Below are 17,802 nucleotides of genomic sequence, written 5' to 3' on the forward strand. Positions count from 1 at the left end.
ATGCAGTGAGTAGTTTTTCATTTCTTAAACAACCCTGTGGGAAGACATATCCTGTGTTTAGAAAAGATGTTACTCCGTTTCAGAAGGGTCAAATTATTGGCCTCCATCAAGCAAAGAAGACAACTAAGGAGATTGCTGAAACTACTAAATTTGGGTTAAGGATTGTCTAATGCCTTATTAAAACCTGAAAGGGTAGTGGTGAACTGTCATCTCTGAGGAAGAAATGTGGTTGAGGAACAAAGTCTTGAATGATCGGAGATCACTTAAACATTTGGTGGAATCAAAACATAAAAAAAACAGAACTCATGGCTATGTTTAATAGTGAAGGTAGGGATGACTGATGGAGGCAGCAGTGGAGAATTAAGGTAGTTGGACCAAAAAGGGCTTATTTTTCTTTACTAAAAGGTGTTCAAAATGCATTAATCCCAGCCAAATACAAAACAAACATTAAGTTACAAAGAATGCGAGGCCTATGAGCCATGGGCTTAACCCCTTGCATCAACAGCAATGCAAGGATCTCCTGTTTACTGCAGGACAGTCTGTCTGCATAAGTTTGCATCAATTGGCAACCTCCACTAGTGACCTAATACAAAATTATATAGCAGTAACTCTGCCCTTCTGGCTATACCATAACAGCCTCAACTATTCCAAAGTGCATTTCCCCAGAAATTACATCCAACATAAATACTAAAACATACAAAGCCTTTTCTACTATAAATATCCCTACATTACAACTTAAAAACATTTATATTAGACAGTAAAACACCCCTGTCAAGTTGGTTGTGCCCAAGGACTCTCACCTAGAAATATCCCAAATGGTTCACCCCATCTTGTTTGCAATAGAAAATACCGCAGAATGCCAGATAGCTGAATGGTAAGCAAAAAGTTTACAGAAATGATTTTTAAAAACAAATGCATTTACTTTTCACAACCAATTGCATGTACTTGTCATACTTTGATAAAAGAATTAATGACAAACAGACAGATACTGGTAGGCCTTTCCCAGCACCCAATCTAGTTCAAACAGAAAGTGTTAAATGGAATACTGGACCAAAACAAGAAATGTAGCAGTACAAAGTGAAATGCATGTGAACAGGCAACAACAGCAACAAGGTTCAGCACTTCATTGATGGTATTTTGCTGGCATCTTACTGATTCCTTGCTACCAACTTGCTTGTCATAGCTCAGTCTGTGACGGAACGTAAGAGCATTTGCACACGCACAATGCAAAGAGAACTCAAGGGATTGGGACTAAACAGCTGTGTAGCCTTAAGAAAACCACTTATCAGTGACGCTAATTGGAAAAAGAGGCTTCAATTTGCTAGGAAGCATAAAGATTGGACTCTGGAGCAATGGAAAAAGGTCATGTGGTCTGATGAGTCCAGATTTACCTTGTTCCAGAGCGATGGGAGCATCAGGGTAGGAAGAGAGGTGGATGAAGTGATGCACCCATCATGCCTAGTGAGAACAAGAGACAGGAGCAGGCAAGAGGACAGATTAGGACAAAGACAAAACAACCAGTATAGGAACTTGGGAAACTGGTGAGAAACTGCCAGGAGCCTTGTTTTCACTAGTACACCAGCTAGTGGTTATCCAGCACCCACAACTGCACTACCCTCCTGGTAGCCTTTTATACATTTACATTTATTCACTTGGCGAACGCTTTTCACCGAAGCGATGTACATCTCATAGAAAATACGATGTGTTCATTACGTAAGCAGAAAGAGAGACATAGTTGCAGACGTGTGATTCTTAAGTGAATAATGTTGCTAAATAAATTTAAATGTAAGTGGTTAGTTTGCTTCTTTCCATCATAAGAACCATTCATCGCACAAGTAGCTACGTTAAACTTTATCCGAATATCGACAATTCCTAATCATCTCTTCCTGGTAATTATTATTTTAAATATATAAACATTTGTCGTTACATTACAGAAGTACTTGCGTAAATAGCTTGTTTTGTAGTTTCTTCTGTAGTTAAGAGAAGTTGCACTCATTTCTGCCAGTCCGCTCAGGATTGAACCTCTGATTGCTGCTGCTTATGACAATAAATAAATTAATAACTCACACTCTGAACTGCTCATCCCATAGTACGGGTTTGTGGGGAGCCGGAGCCTAACCCGGCAACACAGGGCGTAAGGCAGGAGGGGGAGGGGACACACCCAGGACGGGACACCAGTCTGCCGCAAGGCACCCCAAGAGGGACTCGAACCCCAGACCCACCGGAGAACAGAAGCCGGTCCAACCCACTGTGCCCCCTTTGTAATTTTTAAAATTAATTTCAAAATATTGCAATTCTCAGTATTTTCTTTTATGGTTACTTACTCTTTACATTGATGAACTTTGAAAAGGCAACAACGTCACACAGTGTAGAAGGTTACTACAACGAGATAAGGAAGTACAAATGAGATTCTGCACAGACTTGCAAAGCAGCGCAGGTCGAGACAGGAACTTCATAAATACGTGAAATTAGGTAATACAGAAGGAGAATATCTGCAATAGTGCAGACATGGATGAAAATATAGATGTCAATGCAGACAACACTAAGATTCATTCTAATAAAACAGAGGAGAAGGCATCAAGCTGGAGCCCTGGAACTGGACCCAAAGGTGAGAACACAGACATACACACAACTTGTTTATATTACATTCATTGACTCAATTTTTTCTAAAAATTATTTTGTGTTGTGTTGATAACTTTTCTAGTTAAGATTCTCAGTTCTGGCTCTGTGGTGGAATGACCTCCCCTTTTCACTCAGAACTGCTGAAACTGTCTACATTCATGAAGGCTCTGAAAACTCACATTTGCAGACTCGCTTCGCCCAAGACTCTCAAGCTCATGTATGGTGTAAATGTTCATGCACCATAACTTTATGATCAGCCTTTACGCAGCTGCTGCTCCTGCATTGTATGTTTGTGCATCTTAAAAAAAAAAAATATTGTTGGAAGGTGATCAGGAATCGTCTATTCCTGATACCTATACCTATACCTACTCGTGCAATGAACATTGGTGCGTCAAGTGGAAATTAACTAAGTTTACTTAAGAATCACACATCTGCAACTATGTCTCTCTTTCTCCTAATGTGCAAATTGTATTTTTTCTGATCTACGTTGCTTTTGGAGAAAAGCGTCTGCTATATGAATAAATGTAAATGTAAATATCAAATATTTTTTAGATTCAATACTGGCTTGTATTTTTATGGATGTCTTCAAAAATCAGTTTTAATAATGGAATTTAAGTGGTTACAATGATTTTCATTTCAATATCTTTTCTATTTTTCAATTATATAATCTCACTCATTTCCAGTAACTAACCTAGATTTTCAGACATGGATTTTTACAACAGGGTTTTTAGATATGGATTTGAATCTTGGTCAGTATACAAGACATTTGCATGTTCCGTTCGTGTTTCTGTGGGTTTCCTCCTAAATTCTAAAGACGTGTTTCAAATGGATTGGTAAGTCTAAATTGCTGTCGTATGTCAAAATGAGTGTGTGTGTGTGTGTGTGTGAGTGTGAGAGAGTGAGAATGTGTGTAGTTACTCTGCAATGGATTGGTGTTTTGTCCAGGGAATGTCCAACTTAGTTTAATAAGTTTAATAGTTAGTAGTTTAATAGTTTAGTTTAATAAAGCTGCAGTGAGAAAAATTGTGGTGAATTGCTGCACAACTTCACTAATGTAAAGTACTAATAGATACTAAAAACTTTCTTGTGCATTATCTAATGTAAAAGGATCAGTATGTATTGCAAAATTCTTTTAAAGGGTGTTTACTTCTGACATGCTGATATAATCTTTCATTTCTGAGAACTGGAATATTTAAGTTGTAAATAAAGCAAGATAACTTTCACTGAGAAATCTAGCAGGGACGAGTCCCTTACTCAGACTTCTTCCTGTTCTTAAGAGATTTTCAAAACAAGAGGAGACAGTAAAGATCTAGTCTGACATTTTTTTTTTTCAGAGCGATTACCTGATTCACACAGTCTGTTTTTCGAAAAATCGCTTTCGAAGAATCATTTTATTTGTAAAATGGCAAGTACATCATTTTTTTTTCTCGGAAGATTTAGCCTTACAGCACCAGCTGAGTCTGCAAGTTTTGTTGAGTAAATATGAGTTTCCTTACTGAGATGTTTGTGTCCCACTACAGAGTCTCCCGGGAAACGACTCTACAGAAGAGCTTCAGTGTGTCTAGGGTTGTTGTGTGTTCTCCTACTTACAGCCCTCATAGTGCTGAGTCTTTACTGTGAGTTTCATTCTTTCACATTACTATACTTAGAAGTATGGTGAGTTAAGTCATTGTATGTATGCTGTCTGTCTTCGGTTACATACAGCTCAATAATACATGCTTACTAGTCACAGAACTAATTTATATTTCATATTGCTAGACATTTATTTCAGTTATTCTGGACATGAAAATCCTCCAGCTTAGTTCTACCGATATCGTACAGTTGGGTGAATTGCATTGTACATGTACAGTATATTCAGCCTACTTTTGTAGGACTCTTCCAGAAACTCATCAATCTTACTGTGTGTTTCAGTGTATATTTCCTTTAATTACACCATTACTTCCATACCCCTTTCAGACAAAACAAGTGCTGAGGACACTGAGGTCCAGCTCAATGGTCTCAAAGGTGAAAGAGACCAATTGAAGAACTATTATCATTACTGCCTTGCAAGTAAGGAAAACATTTGATACTTTTTAACCAAAATGGAAAATATCCATTAAAATATATATTTGTGTTATATCCAGTCTGTAGTGTTTCTGGGTGCTTGTGCGAAGAGTAAATCCAAGGAGTAAATCATGTGCATCTTTAACACAAGTCTATGTCTTTATATTACAGAGCAAATCTGCCCCCAGGGGTGGGTAGATTTCAGCTCAAGGTGTTACTACATCTCCTGTCAGCAGAAGAATTGGTTCGAAAGCCAGCAGGACTGTAAACAGAGAGGAGCTGATCTGGCGATCATCAACAGCGGAGAGGAACAGGTGAGAAACAATGAAATAAGATTATGAGAAATTTGACCACTTCATTGTTTTCTCATTTCTCAGTTAAGATGGAAAGATGTCGTAAACACATTATGCCCTTTACCTTTTAGCAGAGTCTAATTCGTGTTATGTGAAGTACGTATTCCATGTTTTCATGTCATGCAAATAAGACGTATCTTATTCTGTTAGTGATGGTCACATATCAGGTATAATATATTTAAAATGCCAATACAGGAATTCATCAATAACTTGAACAAGAGAATTTGGATTGGACTGACAGACACAGACAAGGAAGGGTCTTGGAACTGGGTGGATGGCACAAACCTGACCATAAGGTAACAGAGCTTTTAGCCAACAGCACTACAATATCATGACTAAACTTTCAAAGCTGAAAAAGACAGTCTTTGGAAGATTACAGGTGTTCCGTGATCGCTTTGTATTAGCTTGTAAAATCACTGAAGTTTATTTTTCCTCATTTGGAACTGAAAAACTTCTTAGATTTGATAAACTTTTCTGTTTGGGTTTTGTTAAGTTCAATAACACACACACACACACACACACACACACACAGGCTGAAACCACTTGCCCCAAGCGGGGTCACGGTGAACCGGAACCTAACCCGGCAACACAGAGCATAAGGCAGGAGGGGAAGGGGACACACGAGGATGGGATGCCAGTCCGTTGCAAGGAACCCCAAGCAAGACTCAAACCCCAGACCCACCAGAGAGCAGGAGCCAGCCAAGCCTGCTGTGCCACAACGGCCCCTAAGTTCAACCATTACCACCTCATTCTTAGTCACAGTCATTCTTAGCAAAATTAAAGTTGTGCAGTGCCCTAGTTGAAGTCCAGACCTGAATTTGAAAGAGAGGCCTTGGAATTCCTGAAACAAGCACTTTGTGCCTGAAGAGTTGCCAATATTTCTGAATTTAAGTTCTACAGGAAAGAGTGGTCTCCTTCACAGTAATAATAACTAGGAAGCGTTTGGATGCAGTCATTGCAGCTAAAGGTGGTGCAACCAATTAATGAGTGTAAGGGGGTATTGCTTTTTCACCGTCCCAGCTGTTATACTGGCTAGTCTTGTTTGTCAAATATTTCAAATAAATTGGATAAAATGTTTGCTCAGGTGCTCTTCATCTGATATTATATTTTGTCTGAAGACTTGAAAACAGCTGGTGAGGCTTCAGTTGACAGAAGCTGGTCATCTTTAACAAATTAAGACAGGGGTAGGAAGGGGGTGCTGCTATATACTCATAAAACCTATAGTGTTCTGCTGTGTGAGTCAGAAACAGTCTTAAGTGCTGAATTATGTCTTTTGAACGCTTGTTTGAGAAATACTGAATTGACTATAACATAACAAAATTGCTTTACTAAAAAACTGTTGTTGAGAGACTTGACTACTATCCTTCTGGTGAATGCTTCTGTGTCTCATTGCTTTAGGTTCTGGAAACAAAATGAGCCCAATGATGCCGGTGGAAAAGAGGATTGTGCAGAGAGTGCGGTAGAATTCAACCCACAGATGATCTGGAACGATATACCATGCGAACTCCAGCGATACTGGGTGTGTGAGAGGGGGCCTGAACTAAATTGAAGCACTCCACATCACACATGGGTGGGTGAACTAGTGAAATGAAGAAAGAAATGGCCTGGTCCTTGAGGTCCTAGATGACTGTAGGCTGAAGACTGATGCTTTTTAATGCCATAGTTGCTGTACTTTGTGTACAGTTAAAAGTTACATTCAGCAGTCAATGATAACTCTGTATTTCTCTAGTCGCTGTCATGTCCTTCACAGAACATTCAGAACCACAACCTCTGCTGCACTGCCACCAACCTTCAGCCCTGAGTGAAGACCATGTGTTTCACTTACCATGGGAGTGTGTCGTATGTATAAATAACCAGGTGTAAATAATGAAGCAGGCGGTTAGTGTTCATTGTATCAGATACAAAATGCTTTATTTGAAAATTAAATTTACTTACTGAACTACTTTGATTTTTTGTGTGTATTTTAGCATGCAATTTTAAGGGGATATGAAAGGAAAACAAATTATTCACAATGTACTGTTACATGTTTTTTTTATTCTGCATACGTCTAATCAGTATGAAATAGAATTCAGTCCACCAGTTATCACTTATTGTAACAATCTGAGTGAATTACCTTAATTATAGGTATAACTGTCAAGAGGCAATACCAGGTTATCTTTCGCTGGTGCAGTGTAACTGCAACTGGCCACTGCTGCCACATGTCACCGTCATGGTCAAACAGACTGGTTTGTCAAAAAACTTTTTTTTTTTTATTTAAATAAAATTATCATAAGTCCAACTGTGCCATTACACTGTTCATTAATCATGGAAACTTGCTGTGGTCTTTGCTTAGCTGCATCATAGCCTCTATCCCAGTGTTGCCCAGTAGCAGTTTGACAGTGAATGTGGTTGGGTCTTCCTGTTTGAGCTGTACGTCACTGAGGTTTTCAGAAGAATAATTAGAACAAGTTGCCACAGGCTGCTTGAACCCACTGCCACTGAAGCCACAGGCTGCTGGAAGTGCTTTTGCTCGGTGCTCATTATATTTCATGCATGATCTTCATCACGGTAAAAACAAACACGGACCCAAAGTGCCCAGGTTCGAATCCCACCTGTAGGTGTAACACCCTTTGCCAACATACTTACCCTGAATTGCTACAGTAAAAAAAAAAAAAAAAGAATTACTTAGCTCCATAAATGGGTAAATAATTGCAAATCCCTTTGGAGAAAAGTGTCAGCTAAATGATTAAATGTAAAATAATGTATGCAAATATATGTGAAATGCATTTATTCACAATAACATTGCTTATTTTCAAATCTGGCATGGAGGAGAAAAATCCATTGTATTTCTTTTGAATTTTCACTTTTTTTTTAATGAAGAGTTGCAAAGTAGAAGTTTCCAGTGTTATCTGATAAACGTTAACCCACTGATGGCATTTAAATGAGGATCAGACATCTTGTCTTATACTGTAGTTAAACTTTTGAGGAGTTTACTTCTTCACATCCCTGTGTATGTTGATTATACTTTTTGACTTTTTATGTGCATATCTTTGTTAGTGGAGTAATTTAAAAGCAAAACTTCTTTACTTCCTTAGCTCTTAAATTTCGAGATAATAGATAAGGGCAGAAAAAAATCTTTTCAGAAAGAAACCACAGTGCATGCATCACACACTTTGCTTTGTAGCGCTGCTTCCAGGTTCATACACAGTGGTTATCGAATGGATTGAGGACAGGACAGGAAAGACACTTCTACTGACATATATCACATAGCACTGCACTGCTACACATGGGTAATAATACCTGCACCGACAGAAGCATTGATGTCGATGAAAAAGTTTACGCGAACAGAGATGTCTGTAAAATTCATATGTACGGTAAAGATGATCTCACAGCAAGAGGAAAATGTGAAAATGAACCTTCAGGTAAGAACATGAGAAGAGTTATTATACTCAGGTGTCCTTTGTAATTTTACCATAATTAATAATATATCTGACATAACTTAAAAGTGCTTTCTGATACAATGTACTTTTTAATGTTTTCTTTTGGAATTTATGCTGCTAAATTTGTATTTCATCAAATTCAGTTATTTTTGTGTCTACTGTGAAGAACTGCTTCAGAGAATTTTGTAATAGATTATATTGTGATTACTCAATGTATTAGGTTTTCAATAATAAGAAATAGTGTGTTTTAGTTGCACAAAAGGATAGTGATTACATATAGAGTTCTTGCACTGTACCTCATGCCGAGTTAAGGGACCGGTAGTAATCGTTTGCTGCAGCAACACTTTAAATACAGAAACTCTCAGAAACAGTAAATGCATCTTTACGTAACAGTTCAGGATGAGTTTGAGATCCCGCTGTGTACCAGGTGAGGACCTGGCAGGCTTGCAGTCCCCAGTCCATCGGCATACAGATGGTCCCCGACTTACGGACATCGTAGCCTAGCATACGTGCGGTGGCCATTATGGGTTTGCTGCCTTCATGCTGGGCAATTATCTTGAGTTTCTCCTCAAGAGTAATTGCCCTCCACTTCTTCTTCCCACCAGTAGCAGGGGGCACAGATGAGCATTCCTGTGACATTTTGGATGCACAAAACACAATGTAGATATGGGGGGTATCCAAAAAAATGCTGGCAACACAGAACGCTGTAGAGCATTGATGTACTATACAGCTATTGCGTGGCAGACTGGGAGATGCGGATCACTGCCTCTGCCAAGCATCACAAAAAAGTATTGTTTTGCATATCGCTTGCCTGGGAAAAAACATCAAAATCCAAAATCCGAAGTACAGTTTCTACTGAACGTCTATCGCTGCTGCACCATCATAAAGTCGAAAGATTGTAAGTCAAACCATCGTAAGTCGAGGAGCATCTGTATGCCAAATAATATGATAGCTGAGCACAGATATGCAGAAAACAGACAGATAAGAGAGAACTACACACAAACTGGTCTCTGAAAATAACAAAGACAAGCAGATAAATAAAAGTGCATTCATGCATATTTGCACCCTGCACAGCTCCTGCCCTGTGGTTTGTCTGCATACCTCTAGAATAGATCAAGAAGCACAATGTTGATGCACAGTACATTCATATAGTAGATCAGCTGAAGTACGTTCATGGAAATATCTGGTTTGTAAAATGATTTGAAAACATTTAGTAATTTACTGTTTCCGAAGACTTCCTTCATTTGCATCATAAATGTATGCAGTACAGAGCACTCTTTTTGCCATGTATTGATTAAAATGATATATACATGAAAAATAGGGTTATGATGTGAATGAAATTATTACAGGAATATGTCTGAAAATATCAAAACAATTTTGTATTCATGGAAATGTAAAGGAATTTTGAATTGTAATATAGCTTTGACTGAATTACTAATTGATGTATACATTGAGAAAAAAAGTTTAAAACATATATAAAATATATAAAGAAGAGTGAAGACCAATCCAACACTAAGAAGTGAAGGTCAAGGCAAAACGCTACTGATTTCCTAAACGTGACGCTCCAGCTCCGACCTTGATGAAGAATAAGGAAGGCAATTTGTTCCACTACTAGGACTCAGTTTGAGATGTGTGGCTGGACTTGTGTAAATAAGCCATTTTCTAAGTCAATTATAGTTATTTTAGTCACGTTTTGTAGGGGGGTGCGGTGGCGCAGTGGGTTGGACCACAGTCCTGCTCTCGGTGGGTCTGGGGTTTGAGTCCTGCTTGGGGTGCCTTGCGGCGGACTGGCGTCCCGTCCTGGGTGTGTCCCCTCCCCCTCCGGCCTTACGCCCTGTGTTGCTGGGTAGGCTCCGGCTCCTCGTGACCCCATATGGGACAAGCGGTTCTGAAAATGCGTGTGCGCGTGTAGTCACGTTTTGCTACGTATGAAACGGTGTGGATAATTTAAAGACATATCTACTTAAAGGCATGAAGTTATGAAAACTTTGACAGAATGAGTTTCAAAAGGGACCCCTGTTGTATCCTTGAGTAAGGTATTAAACATGAAAAGCCCAAAAAATAGAAAGCTGAACAGAAAAGTAAAAAGTACAAAATAAGTGGAGAAAAAATCTTGTTGGTCACTTTCATTACAGGGATCAACTGAGCGACTAAAGTAAAATGTAATAACAACAGACAGCAGTAGATACCAATAATTATAACTGGAATAACTCAGGAGATTAACAATACACTATTACTGTACAATGCACTGTTATACACTGATTAACAATAGAGTGAGTAAAACTGTTATTGAAAAAAAAAAAAAACAGTGCAACCCAGTAATGGTGTTAATTCCTTTTCAGAGAAACAGCACTACAGACGGGCAACAGTGTGTCTGGCGCTGCTGTGTTTTCTCCTGCTGACAGCCCTCATAGTGTTCATTGTTTACTGTGAGTTTGCTGTGGAAAAGTCAGTACTGTTCTACTGTATATTAAACTAGTTTACGTTTACATTTATTCATTTAAATGTCATTTTTCTCCAAAGCAACTTACAATATGAGGCTAATTTGTTGACTATGTATCCTATATCTGTTACGTACATACTTATTAGTCTTGGGATCAATGTGTGTTTAAGAAAATTAGAATTCTGCTTTCCTACCCCTGCAGATATAGGAGTTGCACATAAGGCAATGAAAGTTGAGAGAGACCAGCTGCAGATGAGTTACAGTCTCCTGGAAACAGAAAGAGACCAGCTATGGACCAATTACAATTTACTGGTAATGGCGGAAGACCAGTTACAGGAGAATTATGGCAACTGCAGCGCCACAAATGAACAGTTAAGAGGTAAGTAATGTATTTATGGCAACAGTTGTAAAAAGTGGTTAAAAAGTGGTAAAAAGCACATTCATTGTATTAACTATCTGGTTTCATATCTGTTTCACGTTACTGTGTTTAGGCGGGAAACCCGTTAAGATAGTTGCATTATGGCGAAAAACGTGGATTGTAAGTGTGCAACCACTGGGGACACTTCTGGGGAATATGATGGGGTTACCGTGTTTGCCGGTGTGTTGTGAGAGAGCTGGGGGGTGCTAGGCAGGCTGGGAAGGCTGGCTTGAGGTGCAGGTCCTGAAGGACACGGAGTCCTTGAACTGAGAGCATTCTTTCCTTGTGTGCTGGTGTTCAGTAAAACGTTCGAGATGAACGCTGCCTCTGCCTCCTTCTTTGCTTCATCCAAACCCACAACGCTGCGTGCCGCAATAGGAGAAACAAAGAAAAGTACCGAAGTGAAAAACACAATATAGCCAAGAGCCAAATTTCTCTTGTGCCACTTTTGCTCTGCAGAACTTCTAACAGCCTGTCCTCTGGGGTGGAAATGCTACAACTCAAAGCTGTACTACATCTCCACTGAGAGGAAGAGCTGGAGCGAAAGCCAAAAGGACTGTAAAGAGAGGGGAGCAGATCTGGTGATCATCCAAAGCGAAGAGGAACAGGTGAGAGATACATGTACCATTTAGTAAAATGCATACTTTAAATTGCCCAGTTATGTTAAATCGATAAATTATTGTAAGCTTCCAGCGCAGCAGCAGGTGGTGACGTGGTTACGTGGTAAAAAGGACCCAGGTTTGACTCCAGTCACCTGCTGTTGTACCTTTGTTGTACCTGTTATACATCCCATCACTTTTGTAATTTCTTTAATTTTTTTTTTAAAATTTACATTCTCATTTTTGTGTCTTTTTTTTTTAACTCCGTAAATATACTATTTCTTCTGTAATTCTGTTGCAGCTGTCTGTTCTTGTCTGTCTTGTTGTGGGGTAAAATGAAAAGAAAGAAAAGAAACAATAAAACAAGTATAAATCTTTTTGGCAGTTTCAGTAAACAGGATGTCATAATTAAATTTCCTAATTTTTAGTTATCTGTTAATTCTTTATGAACCCTCAGGACTTTATTGTTAAACATTCTGGGCCTTTCTGGATTGGACTGAGTGACACTGAGACAGAAGGAACCTGGAAATGGGTGGATGGGACAACGCTGCAAGAGGGACAAGGGTAAGAAGCGATTATTTATCATTACAAAGTGACAGAGATGATAAAATCTTACTCAGAACTTCTTGTGTGAGACCACATCACAGCTTAGGGCTCCTCACTGCTGTCAACAGTACTGGATACTCATTACCCCACATATTGAGGTGCAGAGCTATAATGCTGCTAAATCGTTTTTATACATTTAAAATTCTGGAACATGTCTTTTTGTCCACAGGTACTGGAAAGAAAATCAGCCTGATAACTATAATGAAAATGAGAACTGTGCTGAGACAAGAAAAACTGATGAAAATAATCAGAAGTCATGGAATGACCTTGAATGTGACAGTAAACTACCTTGGATCTGTGGGATAGACTTGTCTTTAACTTAAGTTTTTATACACAGATTACAGGAATCACTGAAACTCACATCTCAGGACACAGATGTAATACATGTCAGTGATTTGAGTGGATTTAAATAATGAAAAAGTGAGCTGTGCTATGAAATGTTTTGTATTCTGAGCACACGCAATAACAGTACTGCGTTGTACACACATATTGTTTAAATACGTAATACAAAACTCAACTGTTTTCCACATCTTTCAAAACTCACCTGTTTTCCATGCTCTTCTACATCTGCCTGCTTGGTGGTCCCGGGCACGAGAAGTAAAGCATGGAGGTTCTCGGTTCTGGCTCCGTTGTGGTGGAAAGACCTCCCCCTCTCACTCAGAACTACTGAATCCCTGTCCACGTTTAAAAAGGATCTTAAAACTCACCTCTTCCAGACTCACTTTGCCCACGATCTCTTAACTTCATCTAAGGTGTAAATGTTAATGCACTATAACTTTCAAATCATGCTTGGATAAACTTTTACGCAGCTACTCCTGTAATGTAACACAAAAGTTTATATGTATCTCAAAAAAGAAAAAAAAATTATACAGCTCCTCCACACCAGATTTGACTGAAACCTTTACAGGAAGCCCCCTGTTTCCTACGACCTGTGGTACCAGAGTTAATATTTTGTTGCCAGTGTTACTGTCAAGTGTTTCTTGTCCAGTTTTTCAGTTTCTTTCGTCGCTTATAATTTGAGTATTCAGTGGGTTTTAGAAAGTGGGTGTTTACTGGATGCTGGGAAAATCTTTAATCATATTATTGGGCCAAACGTATATGATGAGTTGTGCAGTTAGTAGATGTTAAATCCTCAGATCTTAAACTTCAAGTTTATTGCTAAAGTCCTGGGTTTTGAGTGGCTTTTCTGAATGCTAGAGAAAGGAACGGAGAAGCTAGACTCATCTTTGACAATATGCAGAAATAAATGGCTTTCAGTAGATTTAAGCTCTATGTGGTTTGGGTCAGGATTGTTGCACAGGAGGTTACAGTGCTGCCTTTCAGCTCCTGGACTCCTTCAGCCCTCTGGGGTGCCTTACGAGGCACTGGAGTCCCGCCCTGGATGTGTCCCCTCGCCCTCCAGCCTTGTGCCCTGTGTTGCCAGGTTAGGCTCCGGTTTTCTGCAACCTTGCTTTGGACAAGTGGTTTCAGACTGTGTGTGTATTTTCCTTGTATGTCCTCCCTTGTCTTTGTCTTCTGTGGAAATTCTGAGAAACCAAACATCTCTGTTTAGACCATTAGATGGTTTGTGTTATGAGTTGAAGAATATAACAGATAGTGGTGGTATATAACAGTGGAGAGACTGTGGGCAGATGTCTACATTTATTAAGATCTACAGATCTCTAATAAACCATTTTTAAGCTTCTTTGTGCCTCATTATTGAGACCACAGAGAAACACAAATTATTTGAAAGATATCAATTGCAGTTTTTGGTGATGATATTGATATGAGATGATAATGATATATACAGAATGATAATCTTCTATATAGAGACTGAGTGACAGACTGAGTAAAAAGGTCTGGTTGACAAGACAGGAAATAAGAAACGGGTGCATCTGCTATCTCAGTTAAGAAGGGAAATATAAAGGACTGGAAACTGAAAGCTGGAAAAGGAAGGTCTTAGAGAACAAGCTGTGGGGTTGGGTTTGCAGCAGCAGAGGATGTTGGAACTGTCACCCCCTCACACGGCGGCTCATCGACGGCACCTGGAGCTGATCATGGGGGCACGGTGTAAGAAGGCATGCCGGACTCCGGTCAGCACGGACCTCTGACGAGCAACCGCAGCATTTCCCGAGGAGCTTTTGATGATCTTTCCTGTTTTCCTGGCTTTTAACCTGTGCTTCACGTTTCCCTCGACCGCAATCCTGCTGATATCCCCTGGTGAGGTTTGCTATGCTTTCAGCCTGCACCCGACCCTGGATTTCCCTGTTTGCTTTTCCCTCTGGCTTTGTCTGCTTACCACCGATGACCAGTGCAGACAGGAGTCCTTTGCTCAATTCCTTCCGGCAGCCACGACAGGAACTGAAGCTTATCGCGACCATGCCCGCACATCAACCAGCAGGACCCGGCTCAGATTAATCAGCTGATGTTAAACGGAGCAATCGGCTAAAAAACAGCTCTCAGCCTCTTCTCAGTTGCGAAATCCCGAGCAAAGTTTAACAAAAAAAAAAAAAAATTACCTTTTGAGCTAGAGCACCGTTCTAGTATAACTTCATGTCACCACCTGACAGCTCAAAGCACTTTACAATAAAGAAGGAAGATGTACAGTATGTGTTCAAGATTTTAAATATTTACAATAAATAACATTTTAAGAATCACAACGAAAAAACGACAGAATGAACAGAGTAACAGCAACAGTTTCCTTCTCACAAGAGGAGATGGACACATGGTCTCTCTATTCAGTTGGCTTATATTCACACACTTGAAGATGAAAGAGTTTTTTGGAGAGAGGGGAACAAGACTGAGTAGCTGGCAGAGACTCAGATTTCTGAACTTTGGTATTCAGTCCCTGTCAGTGTCTCTTTGGACCCTTCAGCAGGGTCACAGGACATCTCACTGTGGATTTCAATGATTATTTTCACACTGTGCTAACATAAATTCCATTAGAAATCATTTATATCGCAACAAGAAATGAATTTAAATGGCAGATATCAGCACAAACTATTGTTCCCAATGTATGACTGCTGTATCCTGCCGGCTTATGGCAGAAGACAGCCTCACTAATAAAAGGTGTGACATTTTTTGTGCTGTTTGCACAAAGCTCTTTCGAATTCAGGGTTTCACCATTAGTATTGCGCCATATCCTCTTTCACAAAAACGAGATTTGCAGGAAACCAAAGCAATGTGGAAAAGTTTGGCACCACAAATATCAGTATGAACTGGGCAAGGACTGTTGCAAGGACTATAGACAGAACTCGATAAAGACTCACTAGTGATCGCAGGGGTTTTAGAGTTATGGTTTCAGTAATGCAGGAGAACAGTATTTACAATATAGACATGGATGAGAATATTTATGGCAGTACAGGCATCTTAAATGGAAATTCAAACAGAACAGTTGGGCAAACACCAAAGAGGAGCTCAGGAACTCAGCCCAGAGGTGAGAACATACAGTGACAATCAATTGCTGAATAACAAACTGATGTCAGCTTTTATTCAATAACTTATGATGATTATCTTCTTGTACATTTGCACATTTTATATTACAGCTAATTAAAGCAGAAATTAAAATGAAAAGGTAAAAAAAAAATTAGTTACGATTTAGACCAGAGATGCAGATGCTTTTCTGCAAAGTGACGTACAGCTCCTCCCGATTTGAACCGCACAGTCATTTACAAAATTTTAACATGCAGCCACTCAGTTGCCAAAGCATAGTCAGTTTGTCTCATGCTACTGTTACGGTCTAATGGGAAACACAAAGGTGATTATGACAGACAGAGTGTATTTGCCCTGTTGCCAGTACTGTCAGAATGGATGTGTGTTGTTATAGATGCAAGTTACTGCGTTGGACAATATAGTTTGTCACAGGTGTGATGCAAATTAAAGGAGCTGTTACATTAAAAATGAGCTTTTGAGATCCTTCTTAAACTGAGTAACTAGAAATGGATGGATACTATGACAATCCAAGTTAATTCTAATCATGAAACTAATGGAAAACAAAGCCTTAATCTTACAATTCAGAATATCTGAGTTATCATTATCAATACCCCTGGCCCCAGAAATGTGCTCTGCAACAAAATAAGACTCTTTATGCCTAAAGAGAGGCACAGTAGCCATCTGAATGAGACCTGCTATCCAATGCTTCATTACTGAAGTACATGTGTGATCAATGGTTGGCAACCCGAATAACTTCTTTGTCTTCTGCAACTAAAGACATGACACTGGTCTACGTCTTGCTTCATCCTTCAGCAAAGTGTCATGCTTTCCCATTGTTTTTAGAAGTCAAGTCCAGAGTGCTTACAGTCAAACAGAGCAGATGTGCACCAGGGAGCTGAAACTATTCCTTAGGACACAGGGGGAGGGAAGATACAGGATGGGACTTGGGCATCCTGACATGGGGTGGAGAACACAGACGAGGTGATGGCAGTTACCGTGAGCATGGTCTAAAGTCGTTATCCAAAGAATCATGGTCATGGTTTAAAAAGCATAGGTCTTGGGTAGTGTTGTGGGAGGTTCCTCCTTTAAATGATGAATACTAATGAAGCAATGATGCTGTGCACAACGTGACACATAGACCACGAGCAGCATAAGTATAAATATAAGGACAGTACGGGCTGATGCAAAACGTGCACATAGAGAACAGCACCAGATAATGACTGGTGATTCCAATGGTTTTAGTGATTTCAATAATTTCTGGTGAAGAGTATTTATAGTACAGTAGTTTATGGTAATTTTTATATGAATACACACTACTTAAAGGAAAACTCAGACAAAACAGGGGACCAAATGCCATGGAGCATCTCAGGAACTCAAACCACAGCTGAGAACATTTACAAACACACTTGTTTATTTGCATCAATCAATTATTATTATTGTTTCTTTTAAAACACACTAATTCTCAAAAGTTATAATGGTGAAGTGGTGTGCAGTGTAGGGGTTCAGGGTTCCAATCAAATGACACCAGGGTAGTGGAATGCATAATTTTGAGGATGTGTGTCCTTGTATGTCTTGTATACGGGTATTGTGTGTGTGTTTTGTATTCCATTATTGCACACCATTGTATTTATCACCTCCTGTATGCTACAAACAGCATTTAAAGATTAATGTTCCGTGCTGGATATTGATCACTAAATGCTATTTGTACAGGACATGAGGCAGAGCACCCCCTGGATAATATAGTCTATTGCAGTCACACACACATGCACACACAACAGGCAATTTGAAACCTGAAACATACATGTGGACTGAGGAAGGAAACATGAGCACTAGAAGGAAAGTCACAGGAATGCAGATAAACATGCAAACTCTGGAGAGTCTTAATTTG

The 17,802-nt window shown here is 39.4% G+C and overlaps 2 protein-coding genes across 2 annotated transcripts; both read left to right on the plus strand.

Moving 5' to 3' along the window:
• Positions 1-2,420: 2,420 nt before the first annotated feature.
• Positions 2,421-6,819, plus strand: LOC108927844 (lactose-binding lectin l-2-like). Its single transcript, XM_018741425.2, has 7 exons — positions 2,421-2,608; positions 4,143-4,238; positions 4,579-4,671; positions 4,837-4,979; positions 5,214-5,314; positions 6,417-6,537; positions 6,769-6,819. Exons 1-7 carry the CDS (start codon positions 2,509-2,511, stop codon positions 6,817-6,819), a joined length of 705 nt encoding a protein of 234 aa, XP_018596941.2. The 5' UTR covers positions 2,421-2,508.
• A 4,376-nt stretch (positions 6,820-11,195) lies between these two features.
• Positions 11,196-12,465, plus strand: LOC114911081 (C-type lectin domain family 4 member E-like). The gene is made up of 3 exons (XM_029254268.1): positions 11,196-11,259; positions 11,758-11,906; positions 12,355-12,465. Exons 1-3 carry the CDS (start codon positions 11,196-11,198, stop codon positions 12,463-12,465), a joined length of 324 nt encoding a protein of 107 aa, XP_029110101.1.
• Positions 12,466-17,802: the final 5,337 nt, after the last annotated feature.

This window comes from Scleropages formosus, chromosome 1 (assembly GCF_900964775.1).
Source record: "Scleropages formosus chromosome 1, fSclFor1.1, whole genome shotgun sequence".
Taxonomy (NCBI): Eukaryota; Metazoa; Chordata; class Actinopteri; order Osteoglossiformes; family Osteoglossidae; genus Scleropages; species Scleropages formosus.